The sequence below is a fragment of the Schizophyllum commune genome, assembly GCF_000143185.2.
Source record: "Schizophyllum commune H4-8 unplaced genomic scaffold SCHCOscaffold_4, whole genome shotgun sequence".
NCBI classification, from domain to species: domain Eukaryota; kingdom Fungi; phylum Basidiomycota; class Agaricomycetes; order Agaricales; family Schizophyllaceae; genus Schizophyllum; species Schizophyllum commune.
The window spans coordinates 2,029,487-2,050,964 of NW_026089541.1; the positions used below are offsets into that span (position 1 = coordinate 2,029,487).

General features: G+C 57.0%; 6 protein-coding genes across 6 annotated transcripts; 3 read left to right on the forward strand and 3 right to left on the reverse strand.

Moving 5' to 3' along the window:
• The first annotated feature begins 159 nt into the window (after window positions 1-159).
• SCHCODRAFT_01121785 (pseudouridine synthase) lies at window positions 160-2,409 on the forward strand. The gene is made up of 8 exons (XM_003032748.2): window positions 160-636; window positions 697-793; window positions 843-995; window positions 1,049-1,080; window positions 1,132-1,459; window positions 1,540-1,620; window positions 1,675-1,973; window positions 2,031-2,409. Exons 1-8 carry the CDS (start codon window positions 194-196, stop codon window positions 2,281-2,283), a joined length of 1,686 nt encoding a protein of 561 aa, XP_003032794.2. The 5' UTR covers window positions 160-193; the 3' UTR covers window positions 2,284-2,409.
• Window positions 2,410-2,438: 29 nt separating this feature from the next.
• On the reverse strand, window positions 2,439-3,070 carry SCHCODRAFT_02699242 (uncharacterized protein; the record flags this gene model as incomplete). The annotated part of the gene is made up of 5 exons (XM_003033321.1): window positions 2,439-2,517; window positions 2,574-2,672; window positions 2,729-2,806; window positions 2,860-2,941; window positions 3,001-3,070. The coding sequence occupies 5 exons, from the start codon at window positions 3,068-3,070 to the stop codon at window positions 2,439-2,441; spliced, it is 408 nt and encodes a 135-aa protein (XP_003033367.1).
• Window positions 3,071-3,185: 115 nt separating this feature from the next.
• SCHCODRAFT_02619061 (uncharacterized protein) lies at window positions 3,186-4,639 on the reverse strand. Its single transcript, XM_003033322.2, has one exon. The coding sequence runs from the start codon at window positions 4,419-4,421 to the stop codon at window positions 3,309-3,311; it is 1,113 nt and encodes a 370-aa protein (XP_003033368.1). The 5' UTR covers window positions 4,422-4,639; the 3' UTR covers window positions 3,186-3,308.
• A 559-nt stretch (window positions 4,640-5,198) lies between these two features.
• Window positions 5,199-6,744, forward strand: SCHCODRAFT_02619069 (uncharacterized protein). Its single transcript, XM_050344916.1, has 5 exons — window positions 5,199-5,273; window positions 5,323-5,583; window positions 5,635-5,818; window positions 5,873-5,928; window positions 6,014-6,744. Exons 1-5 carry the CDS (start codon window positions 5,219-5,221, stop codon window positions 6,670-6,672), a joined length of 1,215 nt encoding a protein of 404 aa, XP_050201167.1. The 5' UTR covers window positions 5,199-5,218; the 3' UTR covers window positions 6,673-6,744.
• Window positions 6,745-6,839: 95 nt separating this feature from the next.
• SCHCODRAFT_02228065 (uncharacterized protein) lies at window positions 6,840-17,060 on the forward strand. Its single transcript, XM_050342122.1, has 13 exons — window positions 6,840-6,904; window positions 6,953-8,334; window positions 8,382-9,833; window positions 9,885-10,738; window positions 10,788-13,751; window positions 13,801-14,182; window positions 14,232-14,762; window positions 14,811-15,425; window positions 15,477-15,694; window positions 15,745-16,090; window positions 16,139-16,329; window positions 16,386-16,693; window positions 16,747-17,060. Coding segments are annotated over exons 1-13 (9,264 nt in total). The 5' UTR covers window positions 6,840-6,903; the 3' UTR covers window positions 16,767-17,060.
• Window positions 17,061-17,270: 210 nt separating this feature from the next.
• On the reverse strand, window positions 17,271-21,026 carry SCHCODRAFT_02495906 (cysteine proteinase; the record flags this gene model as incomplete). The annotated part of the gene is made up of 8 exons (XM_003033323.2): window positions 17,271-17,870; window positions 17,921-19,204; window positions 19,251-19,334; window positions 19,381-19,494; window positions 19,546-19,961; window positions 20,009-20,082; window positions 20,133-20,732; window positions 20,785-21,026. The coding sequence occupies 8 exons, from the start codon at window positions 21,024-21,026 to the stop codon at window positions 17,271-17,273; spliced, it is 3,414 nt and encodes a 1,137-aa protein (XP_003033369.1).
• Window positions 21,027-21,478: the final 452 nt, after the last annotated feature.

Consider the following 21,478-nt stretch of genomic DNA (forward strand, 5'->3'; position numbering starts at 1 on the left):
CAGATGAGCCCGAGCTCGATGTCGACTTCGTGAGGGCGGAAAGCAGCCCAAGTGATCGACCGGGCCGCCTGTCGCGCCTGCGATCTCCAGACCATTTCTCATGCTTCGCGGTCTGCTCTTGAGACGGTCGCTGCTGGCTCGGACGGGCCCTGTATATACACCACGAAGACCACCACCTCTACACCGCATCCTGATGTCCACAGCAATCAAGCGCGCCGCTGACGAGGAAGCCCCCCTCGCAAAACGCCCGAAAATAGAGGGGGAGGTGTCCCCCGGGCCTGCGTCGGCGGAGGACGCGCCAAAACCGGCGGCGGGTGCAGATACAACACCAGTGGCCCAGACAGCAACACCAACGACGGAGGAACCTGTCGCCTCGTCCAGTGGCGCGCAGGGCCCGATCAAGCGCGCGCCCGATCCCAACTCGAAGCGCTCCCAACGCAAGGCAGACAAGCGCAAGGACAAGGGGAAGGACAAGGACAAGGACGGTAGACAGCCGTGGACTGACCGGCGCAGGGGGACGCGCGCAGAGGACGCTACCGAGGACGGCGAGCCGCGCGAGAAGGCGCCGCGCCTGCCGAAGCGTATGTGCGCGGTGCTTATTGGGTTCTGCGGCTCGGGGTACAATGGGATGCAGATGTGCGTGCTGTCCCCCTTGCTCCTGCGTCGAGGAAAGATCGCTTACGCTGTGCTACATAGCCAGAAGCCCCCGGCGAAGACTATCGAGAACGAGCTGTTCGACGCGTTCGTGCGCGTAGGTGCAGTGTCGAGGGATAACTCGGACGATCCGGTGAAGGTGCGTGCGGGGAGGGAACAATGCACGCAGGAGCCAACATGGGTTGCAGGTCGGCCTGAAGCGCGCAGCGCGTACCGATGCGGGAGTGCATGCAGCGGGCAACCTCGTCTCCCTAAAGCTCATCACAGCGATCCCGGGCGTACCAGACCTCGTCGCGCGCGTCAATGAAGAGCTCCCGCCGCAGATACGGATGTGGGGATTCGTGCGTGCAGTTCCCCTCGCCTCCAGGACCTTCGTCACTCACTTCTTCCCTAGACCCGCGTCACCAACTCCTTCGAGGCACGGCAGTGAGTAGAGCAAGCTTCATACCCTTTCGCGTCCCCTCTAACCCTCTACAGGATGTGCGACAGCCGCAAATACACCTACTTCTTCCCCTCCTACATGCTCATCCCGCCGAAACCTGGCACGGGCAACCACACCAACCTCCAACAATTTTGCGAGGACGCGCCCGTGCCCGCGCTCGACCACCCCTTCTGGCAGGGGCACACCGAGGACGATCCGGAGACGGAGATGCAGCGCAAGCGCCTTTGGCGGCTACCGTCGGACAAGCTGGAGGCGTTGAGGAGGACGGCGGAGAAGTTCGAGGGGACGCATAACTTTCACAATTTCACGGTTGGAAGGACGTTCCAGGACCGGAGCTGTATGCGATATATGAAGAAGATTGAGGTGCGTGAGGCGCGGGTGGTCGCGATGCCCGGTTTTTCTTGGTGCGCACTTGTCTGGAGCTGACCATTGTCTGTTTGTAGATCGCAGATCCTGTTGTATACGGTGACACGGAATGGATCGCCGTTACGCTGCACGGCCAGAGCTTCATGCTACACCAAATCGTACGCTATTCCCCCCGCTCGTCCAACAGTGGCCCAAACTAACACCCCATCCAGCGCAAAATGATGTCCGCTCTCGTCCTCTCCGTGCGCAACGACACGCCCGCGAGCGTCATGGACGAGCTCTACGGCGCGCGCACCACCTTCATCCCCAAGATGCCCTCGCTCGGCCTCCTGCTCGAGCACCCCATCTTCGACTCGTACAACCGCAAGGCGAAGGCGGAGAGCAAGGGCGCGCCCGGGGATGCGGAGTACCGCGCGCCGATTGACTTCGACCAGTATGCGGAGGCGATCCGGGCGTTTAAGGAGGAGTTCATATATATGAACATGCGCGCGGTGGAGGATAGGGATGGGCTGTGAGTGAATTTACTTGTGATGAATAGGGATGGAGAGGGGGCTGATGATGATTGCAGGTTCGACGCGTGGATCCGACATGTGGATGCGTATACGGGGCAGGAGTTGCTGTATCTCAACCCGAAGGGTACAGTGCCAGCGGTGGCGGCTCTCAAGCCAGGAGCGACGCGCGAGAACCCCTTCAAGGAAAAGCGGAAGTTCAACATGACCTCCTTCGACGAGCCGATCAAGGACGAGGAATCGGACGAGGAGGTCGAGGAGCCTGTAGCAAAGAGCGCGAAGGGTGCGAAGCTTGCAGAGTTGGAGGGATAGGTCATGGTCTTCGAGGGCCGTCTTCTTGATTGCTACCTGGGGGATTTCGCAAACCACTCTATTAGCCACACCACTCGTACATGTATGATACATATCATCCTGCGAGAATGCACTGCAGGGTGAGTCAACGAAGAGAGAGGAAGAGCGCGAGGCTATCATGTCTGGAACTTGCGCATCGTCTGGATCTCGTTCAGGAGGGCTTGCAGCCGATCATCGTCAACCTTGTCTTCCAGACTAGAGGGCATGGTATCTATATCGGTGCATGCCAAAGGGGATGATATGTAACTCACCTAGGAATGATACTCTTCGCCTCCTCCGCCTCCGCGGGGCAAAGGTTCGCGAGCTGTGCCGTCTCGAACTGTGTCAACTGGGGCTCGCGTCGCAGGATCCTACAATGGGAGACCAGTGTCAGCCGGGTAGAAAAAGGGGGACAGACGCCACGCACTCTCGAACCGCGCTCGCCGAGTCCGTCGTATGCCATTTCGCGAAGGTCTTGACATAGTCCAACGTCTTTGCGTACACACTACAGAGCGTCCCCTCAGTCGCAGGAAGCTAAAATATACACTTGGGACGCACGCATTGTCCGGCGCAGTCTTCTCTCGGTTTTCCAGCAGATACTTGACCTCTGAGATGAGCAAACAACCCGCCTGGGCGAACTCTGACGATCGAAGCAATGAGTATTTCATTATCTGTGTCATTTTCTGCATGGCTATGCACCTGGGCCCAGCTTCAACGTCGTCGCATCCTCTTCCTCGAGCTGCGTGCGGGGACGGAGGCGGGTGGTCATGGTGGCGAGAGACAAGCGCTGGTCTGCCGGGCCGGGGGAAGAACAATGGATGCCACGTGCGGCTTGCCCGTAGCACGTGCCAGATGTCCTTGCTCTCGTGTTCCACTTGTGGCACTTGCGTCTCTAGGAAATCATGTTCAAATCTATGCGGGAACGGACAAACATACATACAAGGTACACATTGATATACAGTACGGAGCAGAGTTGGATATAATAGAGTAGTAGAGCCTTCCAAGATTCATAGAACAATGCCCAACAACGAACTGGGGGTCTGCTTCTCCTTCCCGACATACTCGCGAGAGAGTGCGTGTGACGCAAAGCCTCCATTCCCCATTTCAAGATCTCTCATGCCATGTCCTCCTATCGTTGACGACCTCATGTTCAGTAGAAGCGACGCAGCGGACTCGTCCTCCGGCGATAGGAGAGGAGATGTCGTGGGCGAGATGAGCGGTATGGCGGCGCAAGACTGCGTAGCGGGCGACGAAGATTTGGCAGCAGCGGCTTGCAGAGTCGGACCCAGAGACAGCGGAGGCGGAATATCGAGGCTGTCCGACCGGCCGCGAGCGGGGAATTTGGTAGAAGATGGGGGCGAAGGGAGATAGGACCCCGCATCGACATCGCGAGTACGCTCGGAGAGCATCTCGGAGATGGAGGGTAGTCTGGGAGTAGCACTCTCGTCGCTAGCAGGCTCGCGCGTGCCGTCGAAGGAGTCACTCGCGCCCCGCTTCCGCTTCGTCGCCGTGCGAGTGCCGCAGTTGGCACACGACGGGGAAGGCAATGACGCAGATGCCGGCACCTTCGCTTCAGCCTCGAGGTCCGTGACGCGCTGGATGAGATCCTGCATGTACGCCACCGTCTTCACGAGGATCTCGAGCTTGAACTCCTTCTCCTTCTTCGGCCCTCCACGCCGCCCCGCTGTCTGCTTGCGGTCGACGTAGTCTTCGTCATCGTCACCGCTGTCGTCTGCATCCTCCTTCCCTGTGTCGTCGACGTCAGCCGGGCGATTGTCGTAGTCGGCCGGGATCAACGAGCTGAGGGTCGAGAGTGCCTCGTTGATCTTGGTGCGACGAGCCTTCTCGATGATGGAGTGATTGAGCTTGCGCTGCGCTTCACGCGACGCGCGCGAGACGCCGCTGGGCTTGCGACCGCGCTTGACAGGTGATAGAGTCATCACGGGCGGCGTATCGACGATGGGCTTGGACGCAGGTTTGGGGAGGATGAAGGGCTGATGGGGCGAGGCAGAGCGAAGATCTGCAGAGCCTTGGAGAGCGTCGGTTGAGTTTACAAGGCGAGCTCGCTTTGCCTTGCGAGCAGGGTTCGCGCTGGCCGCGTACGAGCTTCTGGTAGACATGGCGGTAGACGGCAGAGATTGGGAGGGTAAGGAAGAGGGTCAACGTGTTTATAGAGATAGCTCGTCAGCGAACGCCCAGGATTGCTCGTGTGCCCCTCCTATGCCCAGCAACGTGCTATGCTTGTCTTCCATTTTGGGCACGCACACGACCGCAGCCAAGTCTGCGATTGGACAGCGAGTGCGCACGTTCGTCCATGATGAGACAGCTTCAGGCGGCGAAGATCGTCCAAGCCGCCGAGATGGTGAGTTCATTTCGCGAGAATACAATGGGAGTGCGTTGAGGCCAGATAAGCACGTTGGTCTCCGGAGCCTGAGTGGGATCGAGTCATAGCCGTCTGCTTTAAAGAACCTTAACAGTGTGAGTGGCGCGACGGATTACCTTTGGCTGTCCCAAGGAAGTAGAGCCCTGCCCGCAAAAGATGGACGTAGGGGTCGAGGATCCAGTATAGGTATGTAGCCACATTGGGCCTGTGCTACAAGCGCGACACGATTAGGCTGTTGTGAAGCCTCTGAGCGAGGTTCTGCTTCCACTAAATTGATCTGAGGGGTGATTTGCCTAGATCAAGATCAAGTCATTGTCCATGGAATGAGGCCCAGAGGAATCACACGGCCGGAGAGCACAGAGACAACGATTGTTGAACGAACTTTGAAGTCGAGGTCCGATGCTTGTTGAACCGAGGCGTCTCTTGTTGACCGCGAAGAGGCTGCCGATCAACATACGTCAACAACTACATCTTTAGTAACGACTGTCCCACGACTCTTGTCCTGAACCTCCATCTCCCCCTAGTTTCGCCACTATGGCTTCGACATCCGCTGAAGCGCAACTCCGCGACGAAATCGCAAAACTTACAGGTAAGAAAGCCTTCCGCCTTGCATCGAAAATCGCCTAATCGCACATCAGCGTCCATCAACCAGCATAAAACCGCAACGCAGAAACCGTATTTCTCGGGGTACCGCCAAACGAATACATATGCAAGAGGCAACACCTACGTCAATCCGAACTACAAGCCCCCTTCGACGACCTATGTCCGCCCCGCACCCGCAGTGAAGCCCCGGCCACCACCTCAAGCATCCACGTCTCTAGGTACACACGAAGTCAAGGAGGTAGTTATCAACGGCGTCTCTTTCAAGTCTTCTGGACGGGCCCTGGTGCGCTCCGATTGTGAGTTCATGCCACTGTTACCACCCCCATTGTTGACTAATCTGATTGTAGTGCCGACTCCGAAGCCTCCTTCCTCTGGCAACCCAGCTGGTCTCAAGCCACCGTCATCTCATCGTGCTTACCCTCGTACTGTCCATGGTCCTCCTGCCACTCGGGCCTACAAGCTGAAGGTCGCCCGGGGCCCGGGGCGCCGTGTACCCCGCGCCCGTAACATGACGTTGAACAACAAAGCAGGGTCCGTCGCCGTCCTCGGTCAAGCCCGGCCTCATTTGATAACGCTTTCGTATAGCCGACGTCAATCCAAGAAATATTCCGACAAACCGTGCCCGCGGTTCAACATGACTGGTGCGCCATCCGTTCCCATCCCTCAAAGACGATTGAGAGTACGCGCTCTCCGATCTGTTACTCACCAGTCACCCTTGCTTTGCAGGTTCGTGTAACCGTGGCCTCACTTGTATCTATCAGCACGACCCGTCGAAGATTGCCATTTGTTGGAACTTTTTGTACAACAAGTGTCCAAACTCTGACGAGACGTGCCCGCTCTCTCACGATCCGACTCCGGAGCGGACTCCTCTGTGTACTCACTTCATCCACGGTGGCTGCTCTCGGCCCAATTGCCACTTTCCTCACGTCAACATCGGCGCTCGCCAGGGTGTTTGTCGCGACTTCGCCGTCTTCGGTTACTGCGAAAAAGGCCTCGACTGCGACCAGCAACACGTACGGGAATGCCCCGACTTTGCGGAGCACGGGACTTGTACCAATAAGGGTTGCAAGCTTCCGCACGTCATTCGCGCCAACCGGAATCGCAAGCCCAAGGCCGAGGTCTCTCCTTCCGTGATTGCTGGCGCGGCCGTCGATGCAGCACCATCTAAGCCTATGGACACCGCCGCCGACCCTCCAACTGTTGATGCGTCTGCCTCCGCTGCTGGCGGCGGCGAGCTTGGGGATGAGTATATTTCCCTGACCTTTAACGAGAGCGAAAGTGACGGGAGCGGCGACGAGGAGAGCGATGAGGAGGATGAGGAGGGTGGTAACTCGAATAACGACCATGAGGGCACCGCCCCAACGCATTCCGACGTAGATATGTAGCTTAGTCTTCCGTCTTGTATCTTTTGTTCGATCTATATACCACTTCTTCATTATGGATATACATGCAGCTGAAGTTCTTGTACAATAGAGTGAGAGTTTCAAGGAGTTGAACAAGGGCCCGATGGCGGGCCGACGAAAGAGACGGTCAAAGCGCTATGCGTGCACATCTCTTCCTGCACCTTGTTCGTGAGACGCGCGCGCCAGCGTCTCTACACTTTGCCCTCAGGACCAAGTGCGTGGCCGTCGTCTAGTAGACGAGCGATTAACTTACCACCAACAGTGGCAACGAGGCGAGGGGACATCTTGCGCGAGGTAGAGGCTAAATCCATCAAGGAACGAAATGAAGGCATTAAACACCTGCGGCAATGGTTGGAAATCCCTGGTGAATTGACGCGTATAACGAAGAGCAAATCAACTACCTGGGAGGACATATTGGATGCGCTGTACACGAATCTTACCATCGAGCGGGATGCCTACGACAAGGCGAGGGGGAAGGTCAACGCCAGCACCGCAAGCGTCGAGAAGCGCCTCACCGACACGGCCATGCTCATCCGACATATCTGCGAGAACGTCGGCCACAACCTTTCCGACCGCGTCGTGCGCAAGCTCATCCGGAACCTGAAGGACAGGATGCGAAGGAACACCATGACCCTCCTCGAACCCGTCGTGCTCGACTTCGTCAAGGCTTCGAAGATCCTGCTCAGCTACCCCCCACACATGTACTCCTTTACCTCCAAGAAGCGGAGGAAAGCGTCCAGGTCGGACGACGAGGACGAGGACAGCGATGAAGATGTAGACGCCCTCGACGAGATTCAGCCACGCGAGAGGGATTGGGTGGAGTTGACCTCAATGGCATTCAATGTCGTTCTCGACCAACCTCTCAATCGACGCATCACAGCGGAGGACGAAGATGACGCGATGGATGTGGACGCAAGCAGCGATGCGCAGGACGAAGAAGACGACGAGGAAGACGAGGACGACGACGGGCGCGCGTCTCCGCGCAAGCGATCGCGCCCAACTTCAAGTCACTATCCCGCCTCAAGGGCCTCGCCAGCGGTCAGGGGGATGGCGCGCCTCTCCAACGACACGCGCGAGAAGCGAGAGTGGATCGGCCTGCTCTCCGTATTGGTCTCGACGCATCGCAATCCCATGTTCCACAGCCTCCCCCTCACACCCCGAGTTCTCGGACGCATCAGCCGTATCCTGCAGAGCTACACCGCGGACTCATCGATCCACCACGAGCTGCTGCCCGCGCTGTCCTGCGTACTGGGGCGACTCTGCTTGTCGCAGAGCGCGGCTGTCAAGAAGTTCTCGATGGACAGCTGGGACAGCCTCGTTAGCCTATGGGGTCCGAAAGCGAAGCCATTCCGGGAGCACCTCATAGCGGCGTTGACCATCCTGCTGCCATATCATGTCCATGCGGGAAAGAAGCATGATTGGGGCGAAGGTCTGGAGCGGCTGTACAAGGTGATGGAGAAGGAGGTTGGGGCCAGCAAGGGTCTGTCACTCGACGCGCTGCGGCTCGAAGTGGACATGCGGTACCCGCGAGACGAAGTCTTTCCTGCTTTCTCGACTCCGACTCTTCGGGTTACGGCGTCATTCGACCAAGCGCAGGCTTTGATCTGGGCTACGCTGGAGCTGGAAGCGGATTGTATAGTCAAGGTAGGCGTACGCGCTTTATGGGAATCAAGTAACTGACAGGACCCCAGCTCTACGAACGTTCGGAGTCCATCCATTCCTACGTTACGGCCACGCCCACGCAGCGCGACAACAAGCGGACGAGATTGGAGAACCCGCTGAAGTCAATACTCGCCAGCTTGCTGATGCACAGTTCGGCGGATACGCACACCTATCGCCTACAGACGCTCGTCTTCGTCATCGAACGCCACTGGCCTACACTCCACTACGACCTACAGCAAGATGTGAAGAGAACATTATCCGACGTTATGGCCGCGCAGAATCAGAACAGCACGATCCAGTCGTGGGTCTTCATCGCGTTCGCTGCCATTGCGTACGCGGAGAGCCGTTCGCCTGCCAAGGAAGCAGATTCGACAGCTATTACTCCCGATAACCTCGTCTCGTGGGAGGCCCTCTGGTCGTCGTGCATGCGACGCTCTAACGTTCCGAGCGTGTGTCGCGCGGCCTGTCACGCCGCAGTCGCCATTCTCGCCCACGCGTACCAGGCGCAACATCTACCGTCTCCACTGCCTGTCTCATCGACTGCGATTCTCGCGGAGATAGAGACGCTCATGAAGGGCTTAGAAAGCCAAGGACCGGCTTTTCCTTGCGATTCCGTTTGCCTCCTGCTCAGCCGCTGCCTGCACATTGCAAGCCAGGATGCGAGGCTCTACCGGATGCGAATGGAGGACATTGCGCTCGCATGGCTCGTCGAGTGCTGGCGCGTGGATCCTACCTCAAAGGGTACCCTGCCGCTCTACAGCGTTCCCGACATGCTTCGACTCCTCGGGAGTATCTGCTCGTACCAGAAGGTCCCAGACCTGCTAGACCGCGTACAGCTTCCTGCATGCCCCATAACGGAGACGCTGGAGCAGCAGGCGCACACTCGAGTCATGCGCGACTTCCTCCTCGAAGCCAAGGTCCCGTCGTACCATCCACCTGCGCAGCTAGACCATAGCTTGTCGCAGAGTGCGCGAGATGGCCAAGACCCCGACGAAACGGAGGAAGCCGAACCGTCAGCTCGCGAGACGAAGATTTCGAAGTTCCTTGGCCGATGTTTGGAGCGCCTGGTCGACGCGCGGCCAGATGATAGCAAGGTCCCTACTGCGGAGGCAATGCGTAGTGAGATGTGCGTGGCCGTCATTGCGTTGGCGTTCGAGGCTATGCGCAAGGACAACGGTATCAAACGAGACAAGATTGTGGTGAAGCGTGCGATGAAGCTCATGTGTCTTCTGACGAAGAAACTATTGGGACGTACGTTCATGGACAAGGAACTCGCGGTCATATTACACGCCTTTGACCCGCTCTTGCGCTCGTCCGACCCGTCTCAGGAGTTCACGACGGAGTTGTTCGCCTCTGTAGCTCCCGGTGCTGGCATCCGGTCGCAGCTGATTCGTCGTTTGGCTTTCGATTCTTCCGCGGAAAGGCGCCTGAAGCGGGATTCACGTATAACATTCCAGCGGGTGGTCTGGGGTGACAACGAGGTTTGGCCCTCCTTGCTTTCACGAAGGAAAGGACTGAGCTAGATCATGCAGATCGAAATGGAAATCGGCGACATTCGACGGCACTTGTCTGCCATCCTTGACCGCACGACGCAGGTGGCACAAGCCACTCCGGAAGCCGTCCAGGATGATGCAGACTTCGCCGCAGTGCGCGAAGTCATCGCTGCACCGAACACAACAGCAGACGCTGCTCGTCAGCAAGTCATCGAGACTTGCGTTTGTGGGCTGTATGCGATACAATACTTGCAGAGCGGCCAGCAAACACGCGCCAACGAATTTGATCGCTTCTTCGAAAGCCTGAAGGATCATTGGCAGCGACGGTTGCATGTCCTCCACGCGCTTGTTGATGGTCTCGAGACGCGTATGCTTCACATGAGCAGTCCAGCTCTCGCGGATATTCTCATGGACTTCAATGAAATACTTCCCAAGTCTCGCGACAACGAATGCCTTCAGTTGCTTGTCGTGCGTATCCTACACGCCACCATGCCCACATGGACATCGGACGTGGTAGATGCCGAGGACTTCGAGGTCGTCGGCATCGTCAACGAATGGCTATCTGAGAAGCTTCGACGGCGCGACTTCGACTGGAAAGTACGGAGTCGACTCGCATCTTACCTTGCTGCCCACGTTGAGGCGGACCGAGAAGAGGCAAGATGGACGGACTCGAGATCCGAACGGCAGTGCTTTCGCGTGGAATCGGGCAAGAGCCTATCCTGGTACTACCCGCGAGCACTCCTCCCGTGGCTTGTAGGGGATGTAGACAGCCGGGTCAGCTTCTATGTGTCCTCCCTGCTGCCACGAGTCCTTCACCTTGGCACGGAACGGCACATCCTGGACGAGGTCGTCCACTACGTTTATGATTGTTTGGGTGAATGTCGGGGGCGCTCGTGAGCACATTATCTTTTGAGCTGCAAACATGAGCTAACATCTTCGTAGACTTGAGTCGTTGCTTGCGACCATTCTCGCCATGGCCAACATGATGATCACAACCGTCGTTCGTCGCCGCACGTATTGGAATCTGCTCGACAGCTACTTCGAAGCGCCAAGCGGGAATCAGCGCTTCATGGAGTCCGTTTTGCGTTGTATCCTCACCCAAGTCGCGCAGCGGATTGGCATGACGCAGCCTACCGAGCTATTTGACGCCTACGCCTCTCAAATCGCTTACAGCATGATCAAGTCTGGCAAGGACCTCAATCGCCTTCCACCGACTGTACTTGGCTACCGCGATCGCCTGCAGTGTATCGCTGCCGCCTTCCGGGCATTCGCTCCATATCTGATTGGCGAGAAGGAATATGCAACCTTCAAGTCGTATTGCACTCTGCTCGGCAAGCAGGATCATGATGGCGTCCGCGAATGCTTTGGCGACGTTGTCGGTGATCTGGTGGCTCGGGACCTGGATGTTGGAGGGTCAGCGGACCAGATTGCTGCTGCAGCTGCCCTGGATCAAGCGACATTCGACGCCTATTTGGCGCAAAGTATGGACGCTGTGACCGTGGCGATTCTCCGCGCTATGGGAGAGCTCAAACTCCAGGTCATCAAGGATACTCTGGCAGAACAGTGTATCCAAGAGATGGCAGATACCTTTCGTTGCCTAACCAGGTATCGTGAGGACGAAACGATCAGTGACCACGACGAGATGGTGCCGTCTTATAGTTGCACCACCATCATTCGTTGCCTCCAGTGGTGCAACAAGGAGGGTGGGAATGCAGCAGATGATCTGTCGCGCACGTTCCATATTCTGCACGAACTCTTTGCCGATGTCCAGCATCACTATATGGTCGTTGATCAGCGCCGGACGGTCAACGCTCTCTGCATATGGATATCTGCGTGTAGCCAGCACTTCGACGACAACGCCGTATTGTACGCCCTCCTACATGGTGCGACGGTCATGCTAGGTCATAGCGACCTGGTTTCGGAAGCTCAGTCCATCCTTGACTGGGCCTTGGGGCGCTACGGCGAGAACTTCTCGCGGGAGCATGCAAACGGCCAAGTGAGCGAACGAACAGAGGACCCTCGGTTCCTCGATATCTTCATCCGCATATCCAGCTGCGCCAATGCGTACAAGTTCGAGGCCGGATGCGCTGAATTGCAGGCATTGGGCGAACGCCTAGCACTTTGGATCGATCGGAAGACCGCCCAGATATGCGACGCGCATGGCATGACGCAGCAGATTCTGCGCGTCCTTCCCGCCTGGCCTTATCGCCCTGTAGATCAGTACTTGCTCGCCCTTCACGACGGCCTTGGGCCCAACGACTTGTCCAGCGTCCTGGCCAATAAGCGTGTCACAACGAACAAGTTCGCTCTTGCCCGTCGACTGCGTGAATACGCATTGGCAGGCGCATACGATCCCGCTGACTTCGCGAAACGCGATTTCTGGCACCTCAAGAGTCACATCCCGGATGTGGAGCGGCTCGACCCTGAAGACGTCGAGGCCTTCGCAATCCTCTTAGTCTCGAATCAAGGCCGTATCGACAGCTTCAGTGATGCTGCTCTCGAGTCGGTCAAGGCTAGTAGTCTTCGCAAACCGCAACCACGTGTCGACATTATCGTCATCCTTGCAGATATGCTGCGTAGCGAGGATGGTGCGCGAGTCTATGCCGCATATTCTACTCTGAAGCTGCTCATGACTGTTGTGCGACCGAGCAACGATAACGCGGCACTTCCGGACGAATTTCGCTCGTCCCGACACCTGACGACAGAGCAGAAAGCTGATCTGAGGCACATCATGGCGTACTCGTGTGTCCTTCGGAAACAAGATAAATCCGAGCTGTACGAGACTCTGCGGTCTGACAACTACATGCGCCTGACCCGCACCTTCGACCCCTGGATCTCTGATATTGCTTACCTGCTTAGCAAGCACCTGGGGCAATCCGACGTCTTTTACGCGCAACTACATGATATGCTCAAGACCGACGTTGAGTTCGCGACGACTATCTTCCCCATACTCCTGCACACGCTACTGCACTGGGAACAAGAGAATGCGCGTAGCGAAGAGCTCCGCTATCGACAGGCTTTCTCGGTCTACTTCACCTCCATTTTGCGCTCGGATACAGCGCCGGCACCTTGCAAAGAGGTCATCGTTCGATCTGTATTGCATCTACGCCATTATCAGCCTTCGCACTCCGGGAAGGAGGTCGAAGATGCCTGCGCCTATGACATGTGGCTCGATATCGACTACCTGCTCTTAGCTCAGAGCGCGCTTACCTGCCGCATGTACACAACGTCGTTGCTCTTTCTGGACTTGGCGACGGAGTATAACCCCTCTTCTGTCGAAGAGGGCTCCGAGAACGTCCTCTACGAGATCTATAGACATATTGACGAGCCAGATGGTTTCTACGCCATCAAAACCAACGACCTGCAGCAATTCTTACTCCGGCGAGTTCATCACGAACGCCAGTGGGATAAGGCCTTCCGTTTACACGGCGCAGGAATGGAAACCGCGCGCTCGACTACTGGCGATCAACTTGGGCTTCTACGATCTTTCCATGCGTTCGGCTTTCACGGCTTAGCTCTCAACGCGATGCCCGCACTTGCTGGTCAATCTGATGCAGACATCGCGTACGAGTTAGGCTGGCGGACGGGTACGTGGGACCTCCCCGACAACAAGACGGCAGAGGATAGCAGGGGCGCCTCTCTGTATTTCGCGCTACGCGCTGTGCACCGAGAACGTGATAGTACCGGTGTGGACAAAGCTGTTCAGCATGCGCTTCTTCGCGATATGGCTCAGCTCCGCGCACTTGGGGAGGAGAGTTTGTCAGAAATTCGGGAAGTTGCGCGCAGTATGATGTGCTTGAGTCAAGTCGCGCTATGGAATCACCCGGACTTTCAGGCCGTGCTTACGACAAGGGATGCTGCAGCCCCGCAGTGGCGTGAGTTTGTGCAGACGAACGACGGTTTGCAGTATGTGGTTCTTTGGTCATCATGGGATTGACACTGATTCATGACGCAGCTTTCAGGACCTGGAGAATATAGTCGCCACGAGAATATGTCTCCTACAAACCGTACGGCAGAAGGAGGAACGGGAACAGATCGGCGATATGTTATCACCCTGGATGCAGATGCTCGTGGCCACTGAACGTCACTGCTTGGTCCATCTATCCACGGCAGCGAGGCAAGCTCGGGAGGTGCAAGTGGCGCTCAACGCTATCACTCGCGCTCAACGCTTGGGACACGCTGCCACTCTCGAGATCGAGCAAGAATACGCAAATGTGCTCTGGGTACTTCAGGAGAAGAGGCTCGCAATCGAGTCACTTCGACGCTTGCTTGAACCAGGGAACCCCCTCTCAGCTCAGACCAATGAGATCGACATGGCCGTTTTGAAAGCAAGGATGGTGAGTGTCTCATGATCGTGACGTGTGCATGCTACCAACCGCCGCCCAGGGTACATGGACCGCGGAGGCGTGTCTCGAAAAGCCCGACAACATCCTCAGGAACTGGTTTGGTCCAGCGGTAGACCTCCTCTCGCAAGTGTCGGGCGGATCCCCTAAGAAACGCACGGAAGTGTATCGCCAATGCGCCTCTTTCGCCGAGCGTCAGTACTACACGCTTTTCCGCTCCCCCGAAGGACGCCGATGGAAACTGAAGAGCGAGCGCAAGCAAAAGGAACTGGAAGCTATCGATCGCACTCCGAAAGAACAACAGACTATTCACAAAAGGCTGCGCCAAGTCATCCAGATGGAGCTCGACAATGACCGCGCGATTATGAAGGAGCATATGGATGGGCTGGAAGCGTTTTTGGCGCAATCGTTGGACATGCACTCACGCTGCTTGGCGGTTGGTGATGCGTACGACGATGATGCTCCTATTCGTCTGTGCTCTCTATGGTTCGCAAACTGGCGCATCGAGAAGGTTCAGGCCATGGTCGACAATTGCTTTCGGCGCATACCGTCTCGCAAGCTCGTCTTCCTTTCTGTAAGTTATCTTGTCCCACCGTTCTATATCCCGTCTCACGCGGCATAGCACCAACTATCGGCGCGTCTGTCGAAAGGCGACGAGCAGACACAAGCCAATCAGACCACTCTGAGAAAGCTTGTGGTTCGCATGTGCAAGGAGCACCCGTTCCATTGCTTGTATCAGGTCTTCTGCCTGCAAGTGAGTCGCAGGACCTCCCAAGCCGATATCTCGGACAGCAATCGGCGACAGTCCGCTCGCCAGACACCAGGGTCTACATCATCTTCCGAACCCCCGACAGCAACCCAAATGGACCGGTCGGAAACAGCGGGCGAGCTGTACGACAAACTCAAGGATGAAGATACCAGAGCCCAGGCGGTTGATCGTCTGTGTTGCGCCGCGCTGGAATGGGCGACCTTTCCAATCGCCAAGCCCGAGTCGGAGAAGAAAAAGTATTCACGGTCAGGCGTCCAGTACAAGGTTCCCTCCAAGCCGAAGTTGTTCAAATTGCGGGACTGGCGGGTACCGGTCATGACTGTGCAGACACCACTCGATGCGACGTCGCGATATGAGAACTGCGCCTGGCTGGTCGGTTACGAGAGTACATTCTCCACCATGGGTGGTCTAGCACTGCCCAAGGTCTCCAAATGCCGTGATGTTTATGGGCAGAGTCACAAGGAGCTGGTGAGTATGAACATCGTCTTCAGCCACATTCGTAAACTCAAACTTGGACAGTTCAAGGGTGAAGGGAACGACGACTTGCGTCAAGACGCCGTGATGGAGCAGGTGTTCGAGCTATGCAATTCCATTCTCCAGCGCGATCAGGAAACAAGGCGACGCCGGCTGACGATGCGCTGCTATAAGGTTGTTCCTCTAGCAGCGCAGGCCGGCGTGCTACAGTTCGTCACGAATACAGCTCCATTGAACGCTTGGATACCGAGCGCACACGCAAGGTGCGGTCCGGAGCCTGTTCCTGCACTCACATCTCTGAACTCATCTTCAGATACCATCCCGATGACATACCCACGAGGATCGTCCAAAAGCAACTCAAAGACACGCAGGAAATGTGTACCGGAAAATCGCCTCAGCACCCGATAGAGTATCTCACCAGTTGGTTCGCCGAGATCGTCACGAAGCGGCACAGGCCCGTCATGCGCTACTTCTTTCGCGAGAAACACAAGGAGCCGACGGCGTGGTTCGCGACACGCCTGAACTATACCCGCAGCGTTGCAGTTACGTCGATCGTTGGGCATGTCTTGGGTTTAGGCGACCGGCATCTCTCAAACATCCTGCTGGACCAGCATAACGGTGAAGTTGTTCACATTGACTTGGGCATTGCATTCGATCAGGTATGCTATGACTGAGCGGTTGGGAAAGCGGCTGACGATGGCTTGTAGGGTCGCGTTTTACCCGTTCCGGAGAAAGTACCGTTCAGGTTGACACGCGACATGGTTGATGGCATGGGCGCGTCCGGTACACAGGGCGTGTTCCAGCGATGCGCAGAGGAGACGCTGCGTGTTCTTCGTGGCGGATCTGAAATCATCCTCGCAGTGCTTGAAGTCTTCAAACACGATCCTCTGCACTCATGGTCTGTTCATCTCTCGCCTTGCACTATTGCAAGATTTGACATCAGCCTTTGACTAGGACCGCGAATGAGCACAAACTTGAGAAGATCCAGCGTGACGCCGGGGTCGCGGCGGAGAAGGCACGCCGCCGAAAGAAAGAGCAAGAGAAGAAGGCCAATGCGTCTGCCGCCGATGCTTACTTACGTGCAACCGGCCACGACCTCGACCTCGACCTCGACCTCGACAATGGCACGTCCATCGAGTCCGCGGATCGCGCGTTAATGTCGGTGGCGCGCAAGTTGGACGGCTCGCTGAGCGTCGAGTTCACCGTGAACGAACTCATTGCGGAGGCGACAGATATGCAGAATTTGGCGACAATCTTCACTGGTGAGCCTCAAATCTTACGGGGTTAAAGCCTTCATGACCGATGACATTGCAAGGTTGGTCTCCGCACTGTTGAGCAAGCTCGTTATACTTGGCTAAGGTGGCGATTTGTGGATTCCGCGTATTGCTTAGACTGCTGTATCATATCATTTGTCCCAAGAACACACTGTATACTATACGACTGTATTTCCTGTTCCATGCCTTTGTACAGCGGCAATCGTCGTCGCCCTTTTGGCCACGCAGTAGCATTTATCATTGTCTTCTGCGAAACATTATCTCTGTCGTTCCGTTCCCTTTCGGGGCGAGTTCCCTCTTCTAATAAACAGCACACGCGTAACGCGGATGGAAGGCAAGATCGGTAGTGACGTGCTGACTCCGACATGGACACACAGTAGGGTCGCACTTCCAGGCTCCAGTGCAGCACTTTCCGCCCTTCAATGATTCGCTACAGACGACATATGTGGATGATATAGACCAGTAATACAGCATGATTACTTATTGATACAGATACCTCTTGTACTCAGATAGCAAATGCGTGACAATGCAAGTGAAGGTTCGACGGGTTACAACAACTCCAACTCTACAGCTCAAGCCCGCCACCCTGGCGATTCGCATCCGCGAACGGGTTGTCCGAGTTCGAGCTCGACGCGGGCGAGTCCGCCATGGATATCGAAGCCTCCGGCGAGTTGGCGCGGTTCAGTTGCGACGTATCCGACCACTTCTCCTGTCGCCACAGATCCGAGTCGTCCTCAAGGTCCCCCGCGTTTGCCCCGTCCGAGTCGTGCTCGACGCCCGTGGAGGAAGATGGCGAGATCGGCCCGCCAACGTTCTCGGGGTTAGGGAACTGGAAGTGAGGGCCGGTAAGGACGGGGTCCAGCGTATGCGAGCCGAACTCCGGTGGATCGTCGAGGAGAGGCGGCGGGTCGCTGTAGGCTGGAGACGGAATGGCGCGCCATTTCGAGTGGTTCACTTGGGAAAGTGTAACGTTGGAGTCCTGCTCGAAGAAGGGGGAGTCCTCCTCAGGTGGGGTTGGTAGTTGGGTATCCACGTTCATGGTATCATCGTCCAGCTGCTCGCTGCTCTGGGATTGTAGTCGTGCTTCTTCTATCTTCGTGTGCGTCTTGCCGCCGAGGGGTTGGTCGGAGCGTCGTCGGTAGAATAGCAGGTATGCGTTGGAGTTCTGAGAAGACATTGAGAAACACAGACGGGAAAGGAAGGAAGACAACTTACGACAGAATCCTTAGCCTCCGCCTCCGTCACGAACGAATCATCGAAGTGGTACCACTTCTTCGTCTCGTGGTTGAGCGCGTATGCACGATAGTGCCCACCGCCCAGACCACCCATGTGCTCATCGACGGCGAAAAGATCATACAGCAACGGTTCCTCCGCGTTGCCCAAGTTCAGTTCGCTCGCATCCACCCCCTCCTCCTTCAACCTATTCGCTACCTTCCTCTCCCCCGCCATCCCCGCCAGATCCAGCCCCTCGATCGGGAAGTCCACGAACGCATCGATCTTGTCCCTCAGCGCCCGACTATTGCTGAACCGCTTCAGGTGGACGACTAGGATATCCGGCGTCTTCCACAGATCGAACCGCTTCGTTGCCTGCTGGTGCTTCTTGCATTGCGGGCAGTACCACAAGTCGTCCTCGCCGAGCTGCTCCTCCTTCGTGAACTCGTCGAGGCAGTCCTGCAAGGTGATTGGCCCGCGCGGCTTGCGAGACTCTTCGCGCGCCGCGTCGATCTCGGGATGCGAAAAGTCCTGCATCTCCTCCCACGTCACGCAGCCCTCGCCGAAGTAGTACTCCTTCATGTTCATGTCGAAGTCGACGTGAAGTGTGTCTTCGGGGTGCAGCAGAACCTCCTCCCCGTCGTCCGCGCGTGACTGGAGGGGGAGGAAGGACGAGGCGGAGATCCAAGCCGTGCCAAAGCTCTTCTGCTTCGGCGCGTACGTGATGCTGAAAATGTCCTTCTTGACCCCGGTCTTCACAGGCGTGGCCAGCGGGTGGTACTGGTCGTCCACGATCATCTTCTTCTCGTCCGCGATATCCGTCTCCTCGTCGTCGATCTGCTCCTCGTGCACTACGACCTCGCCCTCCGTGGCGGTGATCTCGGTGACCTTGTCGGGCCCGCCCTTGAGCTTGAGCGGGACCTCCTCGAAGCCGCCCTCGCCAGACATGCCGAGCTCCCATGAGTACAGATCGCGTCGGTTCTTCGTCCACCGCGCCAAACGGTCCACAATCGCAGCGTAGATGGTCTCCATACTTCGCGCGTCCTCCGGCTTAATGGCGATAGGCATGGGATACCCAAACTCCGTCCGCGAGCGGCCGTCGGGGCAGTTGAGAATGAGCGGCAAGATGAAGGGGTCTCCTTCCTCATACTTGTATCCGCGGGCTTGCGGCCCCTTGCAGGGCAGCTCGAAGCAGACGACGATGTCGCCCGTGCTCATGTCTGTGACAGGCGTGTGGTCGTCGAGGCTCTTGTAAAACTTGTGGTTGAACAGTTCCATCGTCAATAGCTACGAAGGATGAGCCAATGTACAGCCTCAATATGATAGCACGTACATTATCTGGCGGGACATCCATCCACCGACCGATGATTGTGCGAACGTCGCGGAAGCTGGAGTTCGACGAAATCTCCATGGGGACCTGTGCTGGGTAAGTACGAGCCGAACGAGCATGTTGGAACACATACACGCAAATGAGGCTTGTCCGAATCGTAAGGCACGTAGATGATCGTATGCTTCCACTTGCTCTGTATCGGAAGAGGAAGAGTGAGGTACATGAACGGGTCAAAGGTGATCGACACCTGCACAAGCCATTCAGCACCACAACCTCATTTGATAACCTCTCAACTCACCTTCTGGCACTCCGGACACACCAGCGTGCTCTGATACTGCCCCTGGAACAGATCTACAATGACACTGTCGTTACGCAGCATGTACCCATCCCACGATTTCTTCGCCAGCTGGGCGAGTTCGAGGTCGCCGCCGCCCTCCCAGTCGGGCTTCTCCACGTACGGCTTCTTGAGTACACGGTTCAGGTCCTCATGCAGCCCGTCGAGGAGGAAGGCGACGAGCTCCTGCGAGTCGTGTTGCTGGTACCCGCTGAACTGCGGGGCGAAGCGCTGAAGCTGCATCTTGAAGTCCCGCGGGCTGTAGGAAGAGGCCGACGAGCGCGCCCAGATGTGTTGCAGCAAGTCACCGAAGGCCTCGGCGATAGCGCCGTGCATGCCCAGAGGGTTATCTGGGTTCAGCTCTTGCTTGAATACCCCGGCTGTGGCGTACATCAGCAACGGGATATCATACTTGACAGGGACGCACACAAAAAGTATTCTGTGAGCTCTTCCTGATGTGCTAGACACTGCAGAGCGGAGTTCATGAAGCAGGTGTTTCCGCTGTAGAGACAGGTCAACAAACTGAGCGGACTTCGATACAGCGCACTCACAGATTGGTCAAACCTGTCGTCCCAGGCTCGCGCGCGGGCTTTGATGATGTGCTTGCTCTTGTGAAAGGCCCCAGCGTCGTCTTCGGCTTCATCAATGAAGATGAGGATGAGGATTGGGCAGAGTATCTATCGAAGAATCCGCCCTGCGAGAACATCCCTTCCGACTCATTCTTCTCCTCTGGGACGAGCCAGCTATCGTATTCCTGCAGCTCTACCACGAGCTTCGCGTCCTCGAGTCCCTCCTCTTCTACGGTGCGATCGCTGGCCTCGACGAGTTTGCCATCGTAGGAAGAGACGTCGTGTGCGGAGAATTCGACGCAGACTTTTTTGCCCGCAGGGACTGAGTCTAATCGCCATACTCGGTATGTGGTGGTGGTTGGATCAGCTTGAGAGACGCGTCGAAGGGCGGCTTCGCGTAGGTCGCGTAGCGTGGTTGTGGAGGACACGGAAAGTTCATGAGGCGGGCGGGCGTTGACCGAGCGCAACTTGGACATGGAAGACACCGTAATGCTGGGTGGATAGAGCTCGAGGGAGGTTTCTCCGCGTTCCCCTCGTAAAATTACGCGACGCGTCGGCGGCGTCGCATCGGGCTGCCCGTACCTGTCAAAGACGCGTAAGTGCATGGGTGGCGTCAAGGAACATGACGACGCACCACTGTACAAACTGCGCGTACGCCGCTGGTGTGAGGTATTCAACATCCTCATGCTCCACCAGTCCTGGGCGAAGCTTGCCAGTTGCAGAGTCGACCAGCGATTGCGCGGAGACTGGTGCAAGGTCTTTCTCCTCTACTGGGCCTGCCTTGTCCACCTCTCCGGTGACTGCCCGGCGCCACCGCTGATACCAGCTCGCGTCTATGAGATAGTACTCATCGCCTGCCGCCATGGGCTTCTGCATCTCCGCTTCTATTGTAGTGAGCTTCTCCTGCGGTGAGGTGCCTGCAGCGCGCTCGCTGGACTCGGCGGTTGCGCCGAGTAGCCCATTTTGTGGGGGCGCGCCATCGATCTCAGGATCGGCGGTGCTGCCGTTCCCCGCAGGTGGGGTGAATGTGGCATCGTCCGTGGCGGTCATGCAGGGCTGAGATGGGCCTTCGGACTGTGCGCGTTTGGCGGACGTCTCGGAGGAATCGGACTCCATGGATCGCGAGCGTTGTCTTTTCCTGGTATTCTGGTGGATTTCCAAGGAGCCTGAGGATGAGGGGAGCGTGTTCATGGGAGTGAAAGAGTGAGAAGAGAGCGCGAACTTGCCGAAATTCGAGCAACCGTGTCACGATCACGCGTATTCAAGTTCGGACCCTGGCCTTGACAAAGCCACCCATTCCAGAACGTTCCCTTGCCAGCGAGCGACAA

Excerpts from the sequence above, each read along its gene's own strand:
- SCHCODRAFT_02228065 (XM_050342122.1), top strand. Across the intron at positions 14,763-14,810 it reads GCAAGCTCGTCTTCCTTTCT|CACCAACTATCGGCGCGTCT; the intron begins GTAAGTTATCTT and ends CACGCGGCATAG. Across the intron at positions 15,426-15,476 it reads GGCAGAGTCACAAGGAGCTG|TTCAAGGGTGAAGGGAACGA; the intron begins GTGAGTATGAAC and ends AAACTTGGACAG.
- SCHCODRAFT_01121785 (XM_003032748.2), top strand. The coding sequence starts at position 194 with ATGTCCACAGCAATCAAGCGCGCCGCTGACGAGGAAGCCCCCCTCGCA. Across the intron at positions 1,460-1,539 it reads GATATATGAAGAAGATTGAG|ATCGCAGATCCTGTTGTATA; the intron begins GTGCGTGAGGCG and ends GTCTGTTTGTAG. Across the intron at positions 1,621-1,674 it reads GCTTCATGCTACACCAAATC|CGCAAAATGATGTCCGCTCT; the intron begins GTACGCTATTCC and ends CACCCCATCCAG.
- SCHCODRAFT_02619061 (XM_003033322.2), bottom strand. The coding sequence starts at position 4,421 with ATGTCTACCAGAAGCTCGTACGCGGCCAGCGCGAACCCTGCTCGCAAG.
- SCHCODRAFT_02619069 (XM_050344916.1), top strand. The coding sequence starts at position 5,219 with ATGGCTTCGACATCCGCTGAAGCGCAACTCCGCGACGAAATCGCAAAA. Across the intron at positions 5,274-5,322 it reads CGAAATCGCAAAACTTACAG|CGTCCATCAACCAGCATAAA; the intron begins GTAAGAAAGCCT and ends ATCGCACATCAG. Across the intron at positions 5,929-6,013 it reads CCCGCGGTTCAACATGACTG|GTTCGTGTAACCGTGGCCTC; the intron begins GTGCGCCATCCG and ends CTTGCTTTGCAG.